This window comes from Mauremys reevesii, linkage group 3 (genome assembly GCF_016161935.1).
Source record: "Mauremys reevesii isolate NIE-2019 linkage group 3, ASM1616193v1, whole genome shotgun sequence".
Classification (NCBI taxonomy): Eukaryota; Metazoa; Chordata; order Testudines; family Geoemydidae; genus Mauremys; species Mauremys reevesii.
The window spans coordinates 115,577,593-115,595,371 of NC_052625.1; the positions used below are offsets into that span (position 1 = coordinate 115,577,593).

The 17,779-nt window shown below is 42.9% G+C and overlaps 2 protein-coding genes across 13 annotated transcripts in view; one reads left to right on the forward strand and one right to left on the reverse strand.

Moving 5' to 3' along the window:
• Positions 1-9,999, reverse strand: part of TRMT11 (tRNA methyltransferase 11 homolog) — a 49,884-nt gene extending 39,885 nt beyond the window's left edge. Inside the window, exons 1-3 of the mRNA XM_039532231.1 lie at positions 9,862-9,999; positions 5,559-5,624; positions 1,615-1,688 (exon numbers count right to left, since the gene is read on the reverse strand). Coding sequence (XP_039388165.1) covers positions 1,615-1,688; positions 5,559-5,624; positions 9,862-9,930 — 209 coding nt within the window. The 5' untranslated portion in view covers positions 9,931-9,999. The remainder of the gene's footprint in view (positions 1-1,614; positions 1,689-5,558; positions 5,625-9,861) is intronic.
• A 46-nt stretch (positions 10,000-10,045) lies between these two features.
• LOC120401961 (actin-binding Rho-activating protein-like) lies at positions 10,046-15,518 on the forward strand. 12 transcript variants are annotated; one of them, XR_005596875.1, is made up of 4 exons: positions 10,104-10,235; positions 11,469-11,685; positions 14,272-14,374; positions 14,917-15,518. XR_005596875.1 is itself a non-coding variant. In XM_039532235.1 (2 exons), the coding sequence occupies exon 2, from the start codon at positions 14,999-15,001 to the stop codon at positions 15,470-15,472; it is 474 nt and encodes a 157-aa protein (XP_039388169.1). In that variant the 5' UTR covers positions 10,046-10,177; positions 14,917-14,998; the 3' UTR covers positions 15,473-15,518. The 12 variants fall into 12 exon arrangements, 3 of the variants coding, with proteins under 3 accessions (XP_039388169.1, XP_039388168.1, XP_039388167.1); XR_005596877.1 differs by lacking the exon at positions 10,104-10,235 and adding an exon at positions 12,994-13,045 and having other exon boundaries at positions 10,252-11,685; positions 14,269-14,374; XR_005596874.1 differs by lacking the exon at positions 10,104-10,235 and adding an exon at positions 12,994-13,045 and having other exon boundaries at positions 10,252-11,685.
• The last annotated feature ends 2,261 nt before the right edge of the window (positions 15,519-17,779 follow it).

A 17,779-nucleotide genomic window follows, 5' to 3' on the forward strand; every position in this document is an offset into this window, starting at 1 on the left:
TACATCACATGTTAAGAACTCTGACAAAGTATCTAAGGATTAGTCACTGCGCAGCACCTTATTTTCAAAGATAAGGGTCTAACATCTTAAGGAAATTCTTCAAAATGCTCAAAGGTTCTAGTTTGCTCAAACTGACATGTAAATGAGCTATATTTTATTAAGCAACAACAAAAGCCACTCAGAATAAGTCATTTTATTAATGTATTCAGTTCCTGAAAGTGTTATTTAAAGCTAAATTTGTAATCAGCATTTCCCCTGGAAAATAAGACATTTTTGAACAGTCTGCTATTTCTTCTCACAGCATCTGTGTTTCTATCTACTGTGAAATTTTAAATTACTCAGAGTAAGAGCTAAAGAAATGCTGACAGTATAAACTGCATTAAGCAGAACTGAATATTAATCTTTGTCTTTTGATTTAATGTTAGAGGGGTATTTAAAAAAAAGGTCTTAGGCCCATATCTCACCTATTTATCTATCTGTTGGCAAAGACCACGTCATTCATTTTTTTGTTGCTGGTGTTGGGTTTTTTTAATAGTGCTTCAGAGTACAGTATTTAATCACCTTCATTGCTAGCAACCTGGAAAACCATTAATAACCTTATACTAAAACTAGTGTGTGGGCACAATGGGTGAAAAAAATACAATGAGCAGCTATGCCAGGTTCGTTCTTTCTAAGGGATGTCCTTAATTATTTTTTTTTCTTTCATATTAGAAATACATTTGTTGAAGGCACCCTTTATAAAAGATCACTACCACTTAGGTGAATTTCAAAAAACATTTTGCTGAGAACGCCATACCTTTCAGTTTCCTTCCCCATTGTTTTTTGAAGTAGAGCAGAATTTATCCCCAAAGGAAATACAACTATATTTTTCCATATAAAGGTACATTTGCATGAGCACACTCATAGCTCAGCATAGATTAAACTAAATATAAGACGCAATCGACAGTCAAAAAGACATAAGGCTTTCTTTTCAGCCCCCAGACCATTGAATCTGGTCTGCAAAGTGCCATATAATGGTCACCGACTTCTGCAGTTTGAAAAGCATATAGGGCTGCATTCTCCAAAACAAGGAGACCTCATCTTAAGGGAGGATGGCACTAGCTCCCTGGAAAACTTTCCCCACCCTAGGACCTGCTCTCTGCTGCAGCTCCACAGGCTGAGTACTCAGCATTCAGGAGTGGAAGAGTGAAGCCAGGAAGCAGCTACTCTGTACTCCTTTTTTAAAATTCAGTGTATAACTCTTATCACTTCCAACTGATGTAAAAATAAAAATATACCCAAACGGATTTAAAAAAATCTCTCCCTTTTCTCCTTCAAAAAAGTCACTAACTTAACATGACAAGATGTCCAAACAACTTTGCTACAAGGTTGTTAACGTGAAGAAATAAGTACTGTACTCTGCAATGAAGAACACAGGATAAGACTGCGAAAGAGACTTGAAACTAAAGAATAAAGACGGATTCTTTTCAATCAGCCATATTTCATTTCATTAATGTGTACACATTTTCAAAGTTTCAACAGTGAAATTAAAAAAAAAAAAAGATTCCATGTAAAAATATTTGCCACAAAATAGCTGAACATGTTGCACAGCTATACATGATTTGTAACTCTTACTTTGCACATACTGTCCTTTTCATTAGTCCTCTTGCCATCTCTTCTGAAGGAATATTGAGAATCCAAAATGGAGACTGAAATAAAAAGACAGTACAAGAAATCCGAGTGCTAAGAAGAGGATATCACAAGATACACTAAACAATTAAGATTACTTATATAGAATTACAATATGCAGTGAAAAGGTACAAGAACACCTTTTTCTGGTTCTAATATTAACTGCTGTATAAATACGAGGAGGTAATGTTTGAGGTCAAACAGGAGTAGTTGGAATGCACACACACACGCTCTGTTTAGCATGTGTAGATAGTCCAAAATAGTAGACTGTCGACTTGTTTATTCATTCTTCCTCAAAGAATCCTGTAGAAGCATAACCTTACAGTTGTATTTACATTTATTTATCCTTGCTTGATTTGTTTTGAGTAACTGCTAAGACTAAAATTTAATACCTTCACCTTTCTAGACACTCACACATTAGATTTAGAGAAAAAAACAAATCCAATCAGGACTCCAGCTACTGCAAAGACTAGCAATTCTCATGGCTCAACTGCTTTAGAAAGAAGCAACAGACTTCCAGTAGATGGCACTATTTCTTTTAAGATTATAGTCAGTAGCATGTATGGCAACTACCCTTCAACAGTTCTATTTTGAGACGTCACATGAAGGGGTAGAAAGCAGACATTATAGCAGGGGTGGGCAAACTACGGCCCGCGGGCCGAATCCAGCCCGCTAGCCGATTTAATCTGGCTCTCAAGCTCATGCTGGGGAGTGGGGTCTGGAGTTTGCCCCGCTCCAGCGGGGGAGCAGGGTTGGGGGCTGCTCCACGTGGCTCCCAGAAGTAGCGGCATGGCCCCTCTCCGTCTCCTACGCATAGGGGCAGCCAGGAGGCTCTGCTCTGCATGCTGTCCCTGCAGCTCCCATTGGCCGGGAACCATAGCCAATGGGATCTGCCGGGGCAGTGCCTGCGGACGGAGCAGCATGCAGAACTGCCTGGCCATGCTGCCGCGTAGGAGCCAAAAAAGGGACATGCTGTTGCTTCCGGGAGCCACTTGAGGTAAGCATCACCCAGAGCCTGCAACCCTGAGCCTCTCTCCATGCCCCAACCCCCTGCCACAGCACTGATCTCCCTCCCGCACTCCAAACCCCACAATACCAGCCCAGAGCACCCTCCTGCACCCTAAACCCCTCATCCCCAGACTCCACCCCAGAGCCCGCACCTCCATCTGGAGTCTTCACCCCCCCAAACACAGCCCACTCCCCCGCCCCAGCTCGGAGCCTCCTCCTGCACTCTGAACTCCTCATTTCTGGCCCTACCCCGGAGCCCACACCCCCAACCAAAGCCCTCACTCCCTCCCATACCCCAACCCCAATTTTGTGAGCATTCATGGCCCACCATATAATTTCTATTACCCAAGATGCTGGCAGAACAGGCACCAACTGATGCCAAGGCCCAGGACCTCACTGAGTACTGACATATGCACAGCTGAAATCCTGTTTGGTTTACCAATGGGTTAGCATAGTTAAAATCGATATTAGTGTTACAAGAATGTGTTTAGATCTATGAAATACTTGTAGGATGTTGCATGTATTAATCCTTCTTATAATATATGTATCCCATGGTATAAAGTTATATCGAGACTTTGCATTGTAAACCTCTGTAACTGTGTAACTCACCAAACAGGAAAAAAAAGCATTAAATTCAAGTGCTCGCCCTGCACACAAGATGGCCCACTGAAGGCAAATGAGTTATTGTGTAACAAAGGACAAAGACTTTGTTGATTGCATTCCTCACTCCCTCCAGGAAGGGGAGACCTGTGCAGGAACTCATCCCATGTTCAGCTTGGATTCTGGGGTGAAAGGGGATAAAAATCCCTGACAAGGAGAAACAGGATTTCTTTATGCTGTCTGGACTCTGAGGGGCAAAGATTCCTAAACATAAGCAAGAGATCCCCATGCTGCTTGGCATGGGTCAGCCCTAAAGGATAAGCAGCTCTGTGTATTATAGAAGCTTATACTACCTTTTTAAGTCCAAGACTGTATCTCATTTGTGTGTATATTTCCTGTTTTAACCTTGTAAATAACTCATTTTTTCCCTAAGTTAATAAATCTTTAGTTAGTTTATCACAGGATTGGCTACAGGTGTAGTCCTTGGTTTGAGATTTAGTACAATTGACGGGGGCAAGTGACTGGTCCTTTGGGACTGCAAGTAACCTGAATATTATTGTTATTTTTGGTGTAAAGTGACCATCTATCATGGGGCGGGCAAACATTTTGGCCCGAGGGCCACATATAGGCATGGAAATTGTATGGTGGGCCATGAATGCTCACAAAATTGGGAGTTGGGGTGCGGTAGGGGGTGAGGGCTCTGGCTGGGGATGCGGGGTTGGGGTGCAGGAGGGTGCTCCGGGCTGGGGCCGAGGGGTTCGGAGGGTGGGAGGGGGTCAGGGCTGGGGAATGGGTTTGGGGCACGGAAGGGGGTCAGGAGTGCAGGCTCTGTGCGGCACTTGCCTCAAGCAGCTCCCAGAAGCAGCGGCATGTCCTCCCTCCAGCTCCTATGCGGAGGCACGGCCAGACAGCTCTGTGCGCTGCCCCGTCTGCAGGTGCCGCCCCTGCAGTTCCCATTGGTCGCTGTTCCCAGCCAACAGGAGCTGCGGGAGCGGCCCTTGGGGCTGGGGCAGCCTGCAGAGCCCCCTGGCTGCCCCTATGCGTAGGAGCCAGAGGGAGGACATGCTGCTGCTTCCAGGAGCCACATGGAGCAGGGCAAGCCCCCAACCCCGCTCCCCGGCTGGAGCACTGGAGCGGGGCAAACCCCGGATCCTGCTCCCTGCCAGGAGCTTGAGGGCCAGATTAAAATGTCTGGAGGGCCAGATGCAGTCCCTGGGCCATAGTTTGCCCACCCCTGATCTATCACATAGTCCAGCTTGCCTGGGCGACAAGATAGACTGGAATGCCCAAGGGGACTGTCTGTGACTCCATCGTAAGTCTGTTACAGTGCTTCAGGAGTTTACATTTATTACTGGGTTGGTGAAATCTAATTACAGAATGTACAACCACCTTAGGGTTTCTGCCCTGCTTTTTTAAAGTCTGCCCTGAGGTTGACACTCATGGTCTTAAGTCACTTCAGACTGTGACACACCCACCATTTCCCCTCCGCCCCAGTCTCCTATTATCCCCCCAATTCAATGCCAGAAACTCTGTGTGAACCTCCATACCCCCATGGCGAGGCTCCACGTATCCCATTGCCAATATGAGGTACTCCCAATCTCCATCACTTGGGGATTCTGTGTGCCCCCACATAGCTCCTCCCCTTATTCCTGGGTCTCCTATTCTCCTTTTCCCTGCCAGGGGTTCTGTGTGCCCCCCACTCCTCCTACAGCAGGGTCCCCCATTCTTCCCCCCATACCATTATTTTTCTGGGAGATAAGTCATTCAAGGTGTCAGCATTTAAAACTCTATTGGGAGGATAAGTAGGAGTACTGTTATGCTGAACAGTGTTGATGGTTGCCATCAACCAGCTGTTTGATCTAGAGACAATTGCAGAATGCTTGAAGCTGTGACCATGCTAAATATAGCAGCAGCACCACATGCCCTCCATTTCCCCCCTTTTTGTCTTCTAATTCTCCCCAAAATCAATAGGGTTCTGGCAGCTGATGTTTAGAGTGTTCCCTAAAATTTTGGTATTGACTAGATGCAGATTTCAAAAGTTTTTGCGTTACATGCACACAAACACACACACAGAAATGCCATGAAATTGAATGTAAGGCAGACACAAACTCCACCAATGACAGTTTTTGGAAAATGCTCTCTTCTCCCAAGCATCTTTGAAATTTGATCAGCTACTCACAATGAATAAAGATAATACAAAGAAAATACATAAGTCAAGTCAATCTATCACAAGTAGCCCATATATATTATATATTTATTTCAAGTAAAACATTACAACTTACATTTATACGAATTTCTTGTTGACTGCTGAATTGTCCACCACAAAGTGAGAGCAAGGACTTTATCTCCTACAATGAAAACATTGTAGGACAAAACATTTTTTAGAAAACAGAAGTATTGTTCCCATACCATAATTTCACATACATCTACAATAACTTTATACTAAAAACAAAATTTCAAAGAGACTTCAACAACAAAGTTATAATAGTTCTTATGTCCAATATCAATTTATAGGAGGAGCCAACTATTAAAAATCTTAGGAGAGGAGAAAAATCTGACATTGTGGTAGCGAATGACTACTTACATTTTACTTAAATATTCCACTTTAAAAATAAGCCTTTTTTTTTTTTACTACAGCCTACAAGTACCCTCTGATAGTAGTAATACATTGATTAGTAATCCAATGCACAATGGGATTAGGTTAAAAATTAGCCTAATCATTTTATCAAGCTCCAGTGTGCTTCATTTTTATACTTACCTCTCTCTGAAATTGCTAATATTTAACAAGGTTGTACACTGACTATAACTATAATTGAATTCTGGGTAATGGGTCTAGTCATAGAAAGATTCAAGTGTATTATTAGCAAGGCAAGTCCCTCTTGAGGAAAACAATGGCAGGAGTCCCTCTTTCTGCTTCCTTCTCTGCTTACAGAGATCTTGATAACTTGCTCTGTTGGGTGCATTTTCCATAGTAACTGAAGTTAGAGACTGTAAACTGAAGCAGGAAGATTATGAATCCCCGAGCAACCATTAAGTACTAAGGAACAAGAGAATAATGAACTAGAATAGGCTTTCAATCTCTGATGTCTCTGTTGTTTCTCAAGATACTTCTCTTGGAGATCTATCCATATCAATAAATATCCTGAAATGATGAACTTCCCATTCATTTTCTAACAGATGACTACCTATTTCCTCACAAAATTATCCTTATAAATACATATGCCTACATTTTATTATGGACTGAGAATTACATGGGGATGGAAGACAAAGGGAAGAAGTCATTCAGTATTGTCAAAAATCACTGGATAATGCTAGTCATCCACTATTTTAGTAAGACTGCTATTATGACCCTTTTCCTCTTCTATTTTCTATAGAAAATAAGAGGATGCTAGAGTTTTCCAAAAGCAAGTTACTTGCCAGCTTGCACAAGGTGAATAAAATGCCATTAGTTGGTTCATTATGATCATAGTAGTCATGGGACCACATGGGTAGATATTACATATGGGTTGGTGATGTTTCCTGACAATGTTAAAAAGGAGGGTTTATAATTACAGTAAAATCTTTATTATCCAGCATGCTGGGGGAATAGGGGGTGCTGATAAGTCAAAAATTCCAGTTAACTTAGGGGAGGAGTTTGGGTGTGGGAGGAGGCTCAGGGCTGGAGCCCGGGAGGGCTTTTGGGGTGCCGGATCTGGGCGGTGCTCACCTCGAGCGGCTCCCCACAAGTAGCGACATGTCCCTGCTGCTCCTAGGCAGAGGCACGGCTGGCAGCTCTGTGCACTGTCTCTGCCCACAGGTGGAGCCAGCGATTGGGATGGGGTGGGGGCAGCGCACAGAGCCTCCGTGGCTGTTCCTCCACCTAGGAGCAGCAGGGACATGTTGCCACTTGCAGTGAGCTGCCCGAGGTGAGCGCTGCCCGGATCTGGCACCCCAAAACCCCTCCCATGCCCCAAACCCCTGCCCCGAGCTCCCTCCTACACCCAAACTCCCTCCCAGAGCCCGCGCCCCGCAACCCCTCCCAAAATGCCAGTTTCTAGAGCTTTCCGGTTGGTAAAGTGCCGGATAACATATCTTTTACTGTATTTGTTTCCAATAGCGCCCACAGTGTGCTAGCTGCTTTCCAAACATAATTCCAAACTTAAAAGTGGCCTTAATCATCTCTGAAAATCCTACCTGGTACCAAAGTTTGAAGAGAAGAGAGGACAAGACACTCTGTGCCCTGAAACAGCCAATGAAGATGTATTCACTAGAGCTAAAAAATACACTCTTGTTTTTTTCTCCTCGCTCTTTTTATATGTATCTATGGGTGTGTCTACACAGAGATAAAAGACCTGTGGCATGGCCTGGATCAGCTGACTTAGGCTTGTGGGACTAGAAATCACTCTGTAGATGTCCACACTCGGGCTGGAGCTCAAGCTCTGGGACCCTCCAGCTCGTGTTTGAATTTCTATACAATGCTTTTTCAACCCCAGAATCTGAGCCCCACAAGCCTGAGTCAGCTGACCCAGGCCAGCAACAGATTTTTTATTCCTGTGTAGATACACCCGATGAGACAGTTGGATTTGCTCTGGTTTTGTTGCTTTGCCTACTTAGTGTGCCTAAAATTTGCCTATATAAATCTCATCCCTTTCCCCGTCAATAATACCAACAACCAACACCAATACAGAATTAATATCTGCCATTCACTGAGCCCCCCTAGCCTCTCTCACACAGTCTCTCAGCCCAAGACTGTAGCAAAGACACATGGCTCTACATGGGGAAAAAAGGAGATAGAGTCACAGTCCTCCATTAAAACAAGACAGGAACTAAAGCAAAACCTCAGAAACTCAAACCTAAGAACTGACATAGCGCTGTAAACATCAGACAAAATATTGCAACACTAACAAAAATAGCCAGGAAACCCTTCTTATGTTATTTGTTTTAAGCTTCCAATTTGAACACTCCTTGAGACATAGTCAGGTACGCTAGTTAGCCCAACATGCACAAGTGGAGATGCCTTCAATCTTACCAACAACAGAGATATTTGCAATGTCAATAACATTACCAAACTATCCTTTAGCATCCTTAAATAAAATACAGATATTGACAAAAACCAACATAATCCAGAATTAAACTGGATTCCTCATGGATTCTAAGAAATGATCTAACCAGAACTTTACCCTATGGACACTTGTTAACAAACATGTAAAAAAGACAAGTAAGTTTGTTTGTTTCATATATTTGAAAGAACTTTTGACTCAACTGAGCAACCTGGACTGAAGTGTAAAGGCATATATAAAGGTATCCATATTTCAGTCCCATCAAAAGCCTGTGAAAAAATGAATATACAAACAGAAATCTTCATGCAAGCAAGGGGAATAAACAAGAGATGTAACCTTCACCCAATCATTTTCAATATATATATATATCCATGACCTACTAACTCTAATGAAATAGTCCTAAAACACAGGACTACCATTAAACAACTAAGAGCTTTTTAAAAAAAAATACTTATCTGGATGTCATATTATCAGCTATGCAAAATGGCCCCCAAAGGAACATACACCAGACAGAAACATACTGCAATGCACAGGATATTTGCTGACCAGCCTGGGAAAACAAAACTCTTGATTTCTGTAGAAGACTCAAAACAAACTAATTTTTTTATTAGAGACAGAAATTGAGTATATACTAAATTATACATACTTGGGCCTCAAACTCCACTTTAGAGAGTTTCAGATTAGCCATAAAAACACCTGCTAAAACTATTCAGCAGGATAATTCAATCCAATTTACTAGATTTACTGAGCTTTTGCAACCAGTTATGCCTCTGGAGACAAGACCCCCAACAGAAACGGTACATCTGTAATTCTGTATATACTCTGACAGGTTTCAGAGTAACAGCCGTGTTAGTCTGTATCCGCAAAAAAAAACAGAAGTACTTGTGGCACCTTAAATAAATTTGTTAGTCTTTAAGGTGCCACAAGTACTCCTGTTCTTTTTTTTTTTTTTTTGTAAATACTCTGTTTGTTAGAACATAAGAACGGTCATACTGGATCAGACCAAGGGTCCATCTAGCCCAATATCCATCCCCTGTCGTCCTGTCCCAGCATCTGGCAGTCAGAGGCTTAGGGACACACTCAGAGCATGGGGTTGTTGTGTCCCTGATCACCTTGACTAATAGCCATTGCTGGCCCTATCCTCTCCCTGTTGCTGGGTTCACGTTTAATGACTGCAGGGCAGAGCTGGGATGATTCCCTCCGCTAACCCACATACCGAAAATACAAGCAGGCGCGTGGGCCCATCTCAGCCAACGGGGCACACACAGGCCAGCTCGATGCCCGGCTAGGAAGGCGGCACAGTCCCCAAAGAGAGTCACCGCAACCCTCCCTCCCGCGACAGGGGGGAAGCGAGAGAGCAGCCTGCCCACGAGCGGGGCAGCGGTAGCTGGCAAGGGAGGGAGCGGGCCGGGGGGCCGAGGTTTGCACGCCCCCCTCCGCTCGCACACACCGATGGTGCTGCAGGGACGAGCTACCCCCCAGCTCCTGCCCGGCAGGAGGCACGTGCCCAGCGGGGGCTGCCCCGCCCCTGCGCCCCGGCTCTCACCGGCAGCCGGAACTCCAGGTTCTCCTGCGCCAGCAGCAGCAGGTAGCTCGGCAGCGGCCAGCGCGCCATAGCCCATGGAGTGCTCCGCCCAACCGCGCATGCGCCGCCGAAGGGGGGGGCGGGGGCTCGTGCAGGCCGAAGCGCCTCGAGGCGCGGGCGGGGCTCCTCGCTGCGGCCCGTTACGGGCTCACGTCTGCGGCCGCCGGCCGGCGTCACAACAACGGCCAGACTCGAGGCCGCGCCACCACGGAAATCTGGCGGGAACTGGGGCCGCCTCCCCCTCTCGGGACGTGACGCGTCTCCTTTGACCCCACAGGGGAGCCGCGGGGGCGGGGGATAACCCGGGAGCCGCCCCAGCGGGGGGCTGTTTGCACGTGAGCGCAGCCCCATTGGGGGGATCCCTTCTCTGGGGAGGAGCAGAGGCCGGGGCAGGGCGGGGTTGTGCGTCCAGCGCCCAGGGCAGCGGGAGGCCTGTGGAAGAGACTCTCCAGAGAGGCCAGGGGCTGCTGTGGGGTCTGACAGAGCTGGCTGGCTGGCTCGGGTGAAATGGGGAACCTCAGGCAGGGAGGGTTTGGGCCTGAAGGGCCAAAGGAGGTGGCATTTCATAAGGTCTCAGTTGAACCCCAGCAAGAGGAGTGTTACTTTAAGTACTCTTGCCTGCAAGTATGTCACTGCAGGTAGGGTGTGTGCAGGGCCAGACTCTGCCATGCCCTGGAATGCCACATTGATGCTGCAGGGCAGTATTGGGAAAGGGAGCTTCAGAAAAGAGATTGTTATTGTATTGTGGTAGCATCTAGGAGCCCTACTCATAGACCAGGACCCCAGTGTGCTAGGCACTGGACAAACAGAACAAAAAGATGAGCCACATCCTAGGGAGCCTACAATCTAAGTATAAGACAAATTACGTAGCTAAGACTCCTTTTTATTCCTGGTTGGATGCCCAAGTAGGCCCTAAAGATCCAATTGCAATTTTCAAGAAGATATGGTTTATGCCTAGTGCCATGGCCAACAGCCTTCTCGCCCCATCTCAGGGAACCAGGTTGTAATGTCCAAAATTATGTTTGAGCCCCTGCTGTTAAGCTCGCCAATGTAGTTGTTTCACTACCACTATATATTGTTTTGTAAAATAGTCTAATATATTGAGTATGGAAGATGCTTTATACATATACATTGTTCTCCACTTCAGTACTGAGCTACCAAGAAAAAAAAAAGCCTGGGAATCAATTAGAAGCAAGATGGTTTTGGCAGCATCTGTGGTCTATAGGTAGTACTTTGGCAGTGCAGGAGACCTGACTTCCATTTCTGGTCCCGATTTCACATCCTGTGAAGTAATGTCTATCTCTCTTAAGCCCTATGTACTCTTGTAGAGAATTGTTACAAAAACTTCCAACCCATTTACCTAGCTTTCTGATTATGGTAGCTGTTTTCAGCACTAGGTGGAAGGGACTGTCTTTAAATGCTTTGGGCAGCACTACCAACTTTAATGGTGTGACATACAAATGTTACAAAATAATACTACCTTAGAGTTTGGAAATGCTCTTGAGGGCAAGAGGCTTTCCCTTCTGGAGGGCAGGAGTACTCATGTTGCTCACCATTGACCCCTCCAGCTGATTAAGGAGTGGCACAATCTAGATTCTATCTAGAAGATGGACTAGAAGGCATCAACAGTTTCTGAAGGGAGTTGCATCCAAAGAGGACAGTAGCCATTGCATAGAGTTGTGAGGATGGGAAGTGAATGGAGATGGAGAAAATGGAGAGATACTCAGGATTGTGACAGACATGAGGATAAAAAAGGCGGACTTTCTTCCTGTATTTTTCTTGAAGGTTTGTTCTCCTTTGTTTTGGGTTCCCCCCCCCCTCCAATATCTAGGTGTGATTACTGTAATTCCCTACTGGCTGGTGTCTCTATTTTGCTGACTGAAAGGTTTAGCTTATCCAGATTTCACTAAGCCTTTTATTAGCACTAGACCAACTCAACACTTAACTCGTGTTTTCCAGCTTTTTGTTGTTGTCATATGATAGCTTTCCTTGTAGATTTTAAGATCTTGCTCATGACTTATAAGAGCTCCATGGACTGCATTCTTTATATATTTGTGTTCAGAGGTTGGAAAGAGCTGCTGTTGGCTGATGCATTACACTAGAACTTCTATGGTCACCTCATTGGTTTCTGCAGAATTTACACTTTCACTTTAAAAATGTCTAGCCCTTATAATCTCAAAGAAAACGTTCCAAATTTGAACAGAGGCAGTACTGTCTGAGTCTACAGACAGAACAGCTTTGAGAGATGTCAGCTATCCCCCTTTGTCTCAGAATCTTAATGCTGAAACCTAATTTTGACACATTTTTTATCAACATTGTTAACAGTTTCACTGCTAATGATTTCAGCAGAAACATCCAGCTAGTCTGGGGTTGTTGACAAAAGTTTGGGATTGCAGGAAGAGATTAGCGGAAGGTCACCACTTTTATTTTTCCAATCTGACCCATTTGAGGTTTTTTTAGCCATTTAGTCTCTGTCTTGGCATCTTGTAAGTAGGAGTTATCTGTTCCATTGTTTAAAATTATCTTTGACGAGATGATTTTCTCTTCACATGCTTTCTTTTGTCAGGAACGCTGAATACTTCACTGTATTCCAATCATACTGTTTTCTAAACGGGTTAAGAGAGTGAACAAATAATCAATCTTGTTTGCGGGGGGGAGATTTAAAATTTTAAACACCTCATGCAAATAACACCAGATAAGCTTGTATATTTCTAGTGTATTTTAAAATCTGAACCAGCTACATGCACATGTGAACAGAGATACACTTCATGTTAGTATTATCTCATAAAATTTTGTTTTCACATTTTCACTGTAAATGCCAAACAAAAGCACAAGCTGAGTCTCTGTAATGAATGTGCTGCTCAATTCTGCTTGACTGCACATGTGATAGCTATGATTTATACAGAATGTTAGATCCTGAAAGAATCCAAACAATTTTACAGATTGTATATTTTTTTATATATAAACCATTTCTCTACTATTTTTTATATATATTTTTTATATATAAACCATTTCTGCTATTGAAAAGTAACTGTTTTGAGGATGGAATAGGACAGCCATATTAAACCAACAACATTACATAATTGATTTTAGGAGGGGGAAACGAAAAACAATCCCTCGTTTCAGCCTACGGGGCGAATTTTAGGTAAGCAGTATGTAATTATCCAAATTGGAATTTGACCAGTACACTGGAGTTAACACTCCCTTCTCCTGTAGCAAGTGTCATGGGATCTTATAATGATCACGAGTTTGAATGGGGGTGGGAGAAATCCTCAAAACACTTCTGATGAACAATGATTTAACTCATGCTGTTGTTTTTCTAAATTATATTTCACAACCATTGTGTGATCCCCCACGCATAATTCCAAAACCATTTATAGTAAAAATGTTTAGTGAAGTCATTCTTTTTCCACCCAGAAATACTTCATTATGAGCATAAATTCATTATAATTGGTATTGAAGTTTACACATTACAATGCACTGGAGCAATTTGGGAATGCCATTCTTATTTATTATTAATGGAGTATTTCTATATCGGAATTCACTACAAGCAGCACTGCAGTCTGCTTATAGACAAATTGCCATGAAATTTTAACTTTTAAGTTATAGGAGAACATACAAAACATCTTCCCTTGCATTGTTATCAAACTGGTCAGGTTTGTGTTACTGTAAATTAAAACAGTAATTAACCCATCCACCCCAACCCCATCTAGGGGGGAAACACCTACAGCTTTTCTTTTGTATTGGATGGTCCTAGTATGTTAATTTTAACAGCCAAAGTATAAGGCTGGTATAAAGAAAAGACTAATACAAATGGATCCATCTCTATAAGTGGGACAACTACACATGATCTTTCTATATATCAAATAATTATAGCTGCACATGAGCTGATTCCATAGTTCTTATCCTTTTCTTTTCAATGAGATCTAGGACAGCCCATGTATATCATTTCCCACATGCAAAAGGTCTTTTGACTGCAGTGCTGCAATGCACATTTTCCTTAGCAGGCATCCCTGACTTTGCTGTACAGAACAAGCATATTAAGGGAGTGCCATCTACTATAGTCTTACATGCTTCAGTGTTTGAAGTGCATAGTTGTAGATATCAAAATTTGTTGGGATTCCATTTCCTTTTCAGCCTGTGTGACCACTGAAATCCCTTTTAATACACTGTGCATCAGTGTATGGCATATCGCAGATGAGGGGATAATGTTTTCTGTAAAGAGTAACTAACATCAGCTTTGGGAATCTTCAAAGCATGGTTTGTGTGTCCACCTTAAGTGTATAAGCAGGAGAGAGAAAATCCCCACCCCTTAGCACTTATTGGTAGGCTGTTGCTTGATGACTGGTTTGTTTTGTTGTCTGTCAGCAGGCAGCTGCAATGAACAGGTCAAAAAATATCAGAACAGATTATTTGGGTATGGTCTGTGCTACAAAGGGTGAATGCTTTATAAAAGATGCAATTGCATGAAAAAGTAAGTAAATATTATAATGCATTTTTATTTCACAAAGGCTATACTGTATTGATCCCAAGCCTACTGGGCTATATGGTATATCTGTATGGAAACTGAAGGAAATGTATGTCCTGTAACAGACTCAAAGTTTAATTTGTTTAATTTATGGACCTACATTATTTCAGTGACTTATTATTTAATTAGGGTTATTTTATGTTTTTGATTGTTGTTGAGTTAGGAGCAGACATAATGACTCACTCAGATTTTTACTGTATTCTTTGGTCTAAGCCTCCAGCCCTAACTCAGGCAAAACTCCCATAGAAATCACCAGGACTTTTGCCTGAGTAAGGACTGTTATTTTCAGTTCATGCAGGTTGTACAATTGAAAGAAGTGGAGGTATGGGGGGCTTTGGATGCTACATCTGCTACAAGATGTGAATGGATTTTTAAGAAGATGAAAAGACCCAGAAACTATTTCATTTTTTATTATAATATTTTATATAAGCACTTAAGGATCTTTAGATAAGAGCTATATGAATGTAAAGTGTTATTTTCCTCCGCAGCTGTGAGTGCATACAGGAAGCTGCTGTTCCAGCAGTGCATTGCTTTGACTCCTGCTTGGATGCCACAAAACATTTTTGAGAAATGGAGGAAAACAAAGGGCAGAGTGCTGGAGCCACCAGAACCCAACTCACCGCAGTAGGTGACCTGAGGAGAAGCTGGCAGAGCTGGGCAGAAGATCACATTGATTATCAGAGACAGAATCCATTCAGCAATGATAGCAAGCCCGTGACTAGGTCTGTGCATCCCCAAAGAGGAGATCCCATCTATGGGAGACCGCCTGAAGGGTCTAAAACAGAGCAAAGAGGGAAAGATGCCCACACACATGTGGGAAAGGAAGTGGAAGAGCTATGCTTGATCATGAGAAATATTGGGGAGAAAGGAGATGATGGAAATGTAAGAGTGACATTCCGACAGCTGTTTGAAACATATGTGACTATTTCCAATAAAGTAGTGGGAATCCTGCTGAGAGCAAGAAAATATGGGCTGGTTCAGTTTGAAGGTGAAATGCTTTGGCAAGGAAAAGACGACAATGTCATCATCACCTTACTTGAATAATACTGATGAATGTTTCCATTTTGGAAAATAAACCATCTAAATGTCAGCTTGATAAAGGTTTATACAGCACAGGGGTGGAATGGAAAACCAATGAAAAATATTTTGATAGGATCCTGGAAGTTGGAGATAGAAATGATGCAATGGGTCAACTAATCTATCCCTGTGCCCTTTTCCATCACAGCTTTGTCTTGTCTACTTCTAAATGTCTCAAGTGATGGCTTCTCTTACGGCTCTGCATAATTGAAGTTAAAATTCTTTACTAACTTACTACCAGTCTGCACTGGGTCTTGTAGCACTGAGTTTAGAAATAAGCACAGAGTAAAATCTATCACTGAATGTGGTATCTTGCTAATGAACCACAGTAGAATGCTTGGAGATGAATTAATAAACTTTTTTCACTTAAAAAAACAAACAAACTGTACCTATGGTACAACTTTAATTATTTTCACATATTGAAATTGTAATAATACATGCAAACTAGCCATAACTTCACACAGTACTTGAAAAATTCAAAACCTACCAACTTAATGAAATACTCCTTACTTAAATGTTCTGCAATTCCAGCAAGAGCATTTGGTGATTTCATAAGTTGTGTTCCACTTTATGTATTTTTGGAAGCCAAATTTTTTTGATGTGGTAGAAAAATCTCTTTGCTTTCTTTCCCACTACCTTTAAGTGTCTCTGCTTTTTTTTTTTTGGTCCTGTTCTCATGCTTACTTCTGTCCCAAGAAGTTTACAGGGCAGTCTCTGCTATGCCCTTTGCAGGAAATCTGGAAGTGCCCTTGTAAAGGGATTCTATCTAGGCCACCTCAGAAGGAAGGCTGCCACATAGCACAGGGCCTTTGAGGGCAGAAAATGTAAACTAGGCTAATGCTCATGGCACTGAATAAAGAGGATGATTCCCTTGAAACAAAATACAGCAATGTTGTGCAACTTTTAGAAGGAAGAGCCCGGGGGGAGAGGAGATGACAGACCGTAGAGTGCCAAATAGACATCTAATCATGCAACACATAATCATATACCTCATTTGGCAGATGCAGAAAGACAGAGTGGTTTAAACTCCATGCATTTTCAGAATTCTTCAAAAAGGGGAGAAAGAATGGTCTTGTGGTTGAAAAATGGGAACTAATATATATCGATTCTACTTCTGATTCTGCTATGACGTTTCTGGACTTTTCTACACTAGAAAAATTAGAATCTGTAATTCAAATTGATGCATCAATACCACTGGAACCTGTAATATACTCAGGAGCCCTGTTTACACTACAGTTTCCCTCAATGCATTTGCATCCAGTGGGGATAACACATTCCATTTTTGACACTGTAGATTCAACTCCTTGTGTGATACTGACCAAAAGTGTCTTAACGGGTCTGGTGCCTCAGCTTCCCCACCTGTTAAATGAAGACTATTCCCCTGCTTCAGAGGGATGTAGAGAGTGAATTGAGTGCTCTGATAGACTCAGAAGGAGCTTGATAAGTTCAAACTATTATCATGCTATTAGAGATACTCGAAAATTTGTCAGCTTTCAAAATGGAAGTTTTGAAACAAAACTTCATTTCAGTTTGAGTTGATGCAAAGTTTGGTTTTCAATTTTCATTCCCCCTAACCCAGGGGTCCCCAACACAGTGCCCATGGGTGCCCGGCATCTAAATGCATCCACGTCCTGGCCGGCGGTCGAGCATCCGCTGAAATGCCACTGAATTTCTGTGGCATTTCGGTGATGACGCCTCTCGATGATGCTGTTTGCCACCGACAAGCGATGTCAACGAGAGGCGTCGCCGCCGAAATGCCGCAGAAATTCAGCGGCATTTCGGCGGATGCTCCACTGGTGCCTGCCAGACGAAAAGGTTGGGGACCACTGCCCTAACCTCTTCTCTCCTTTTACCACTGGAACTGGAGAGACAAAAAGAAAATTGAAAACTTTTCAGTTTCAGTTGAAACAATTGCTTGTTTTGATGAAAATCAAACTTCAAGCAATACAGAAAGCTTGAAAATTTTCATATTCAAACAGCCATTGGTCAAAACTTGTGCTTCTCAGTAGCTGTAATAGTGCATGTGTATTGTATGAATATGGACATATAGTAGAATCAAGTTTTTTTAAAATACATTTACAGCTAGTACGCTTAAGTTTTAAATGCTGTAACCCCCTTGATTTCTCATTACAGTAGTGGATCATTCCTCCTAGGAAGTGTTTTTTAGGTAGGACACGCCTTGATGGGTGACCAGTGGTACAGATCAGCATTGCTGGGGAAAAGCAAGCAACAGCCTGCCTCTCTTAAAAGTGGTACCCCAGTGCTCCAGCCCCA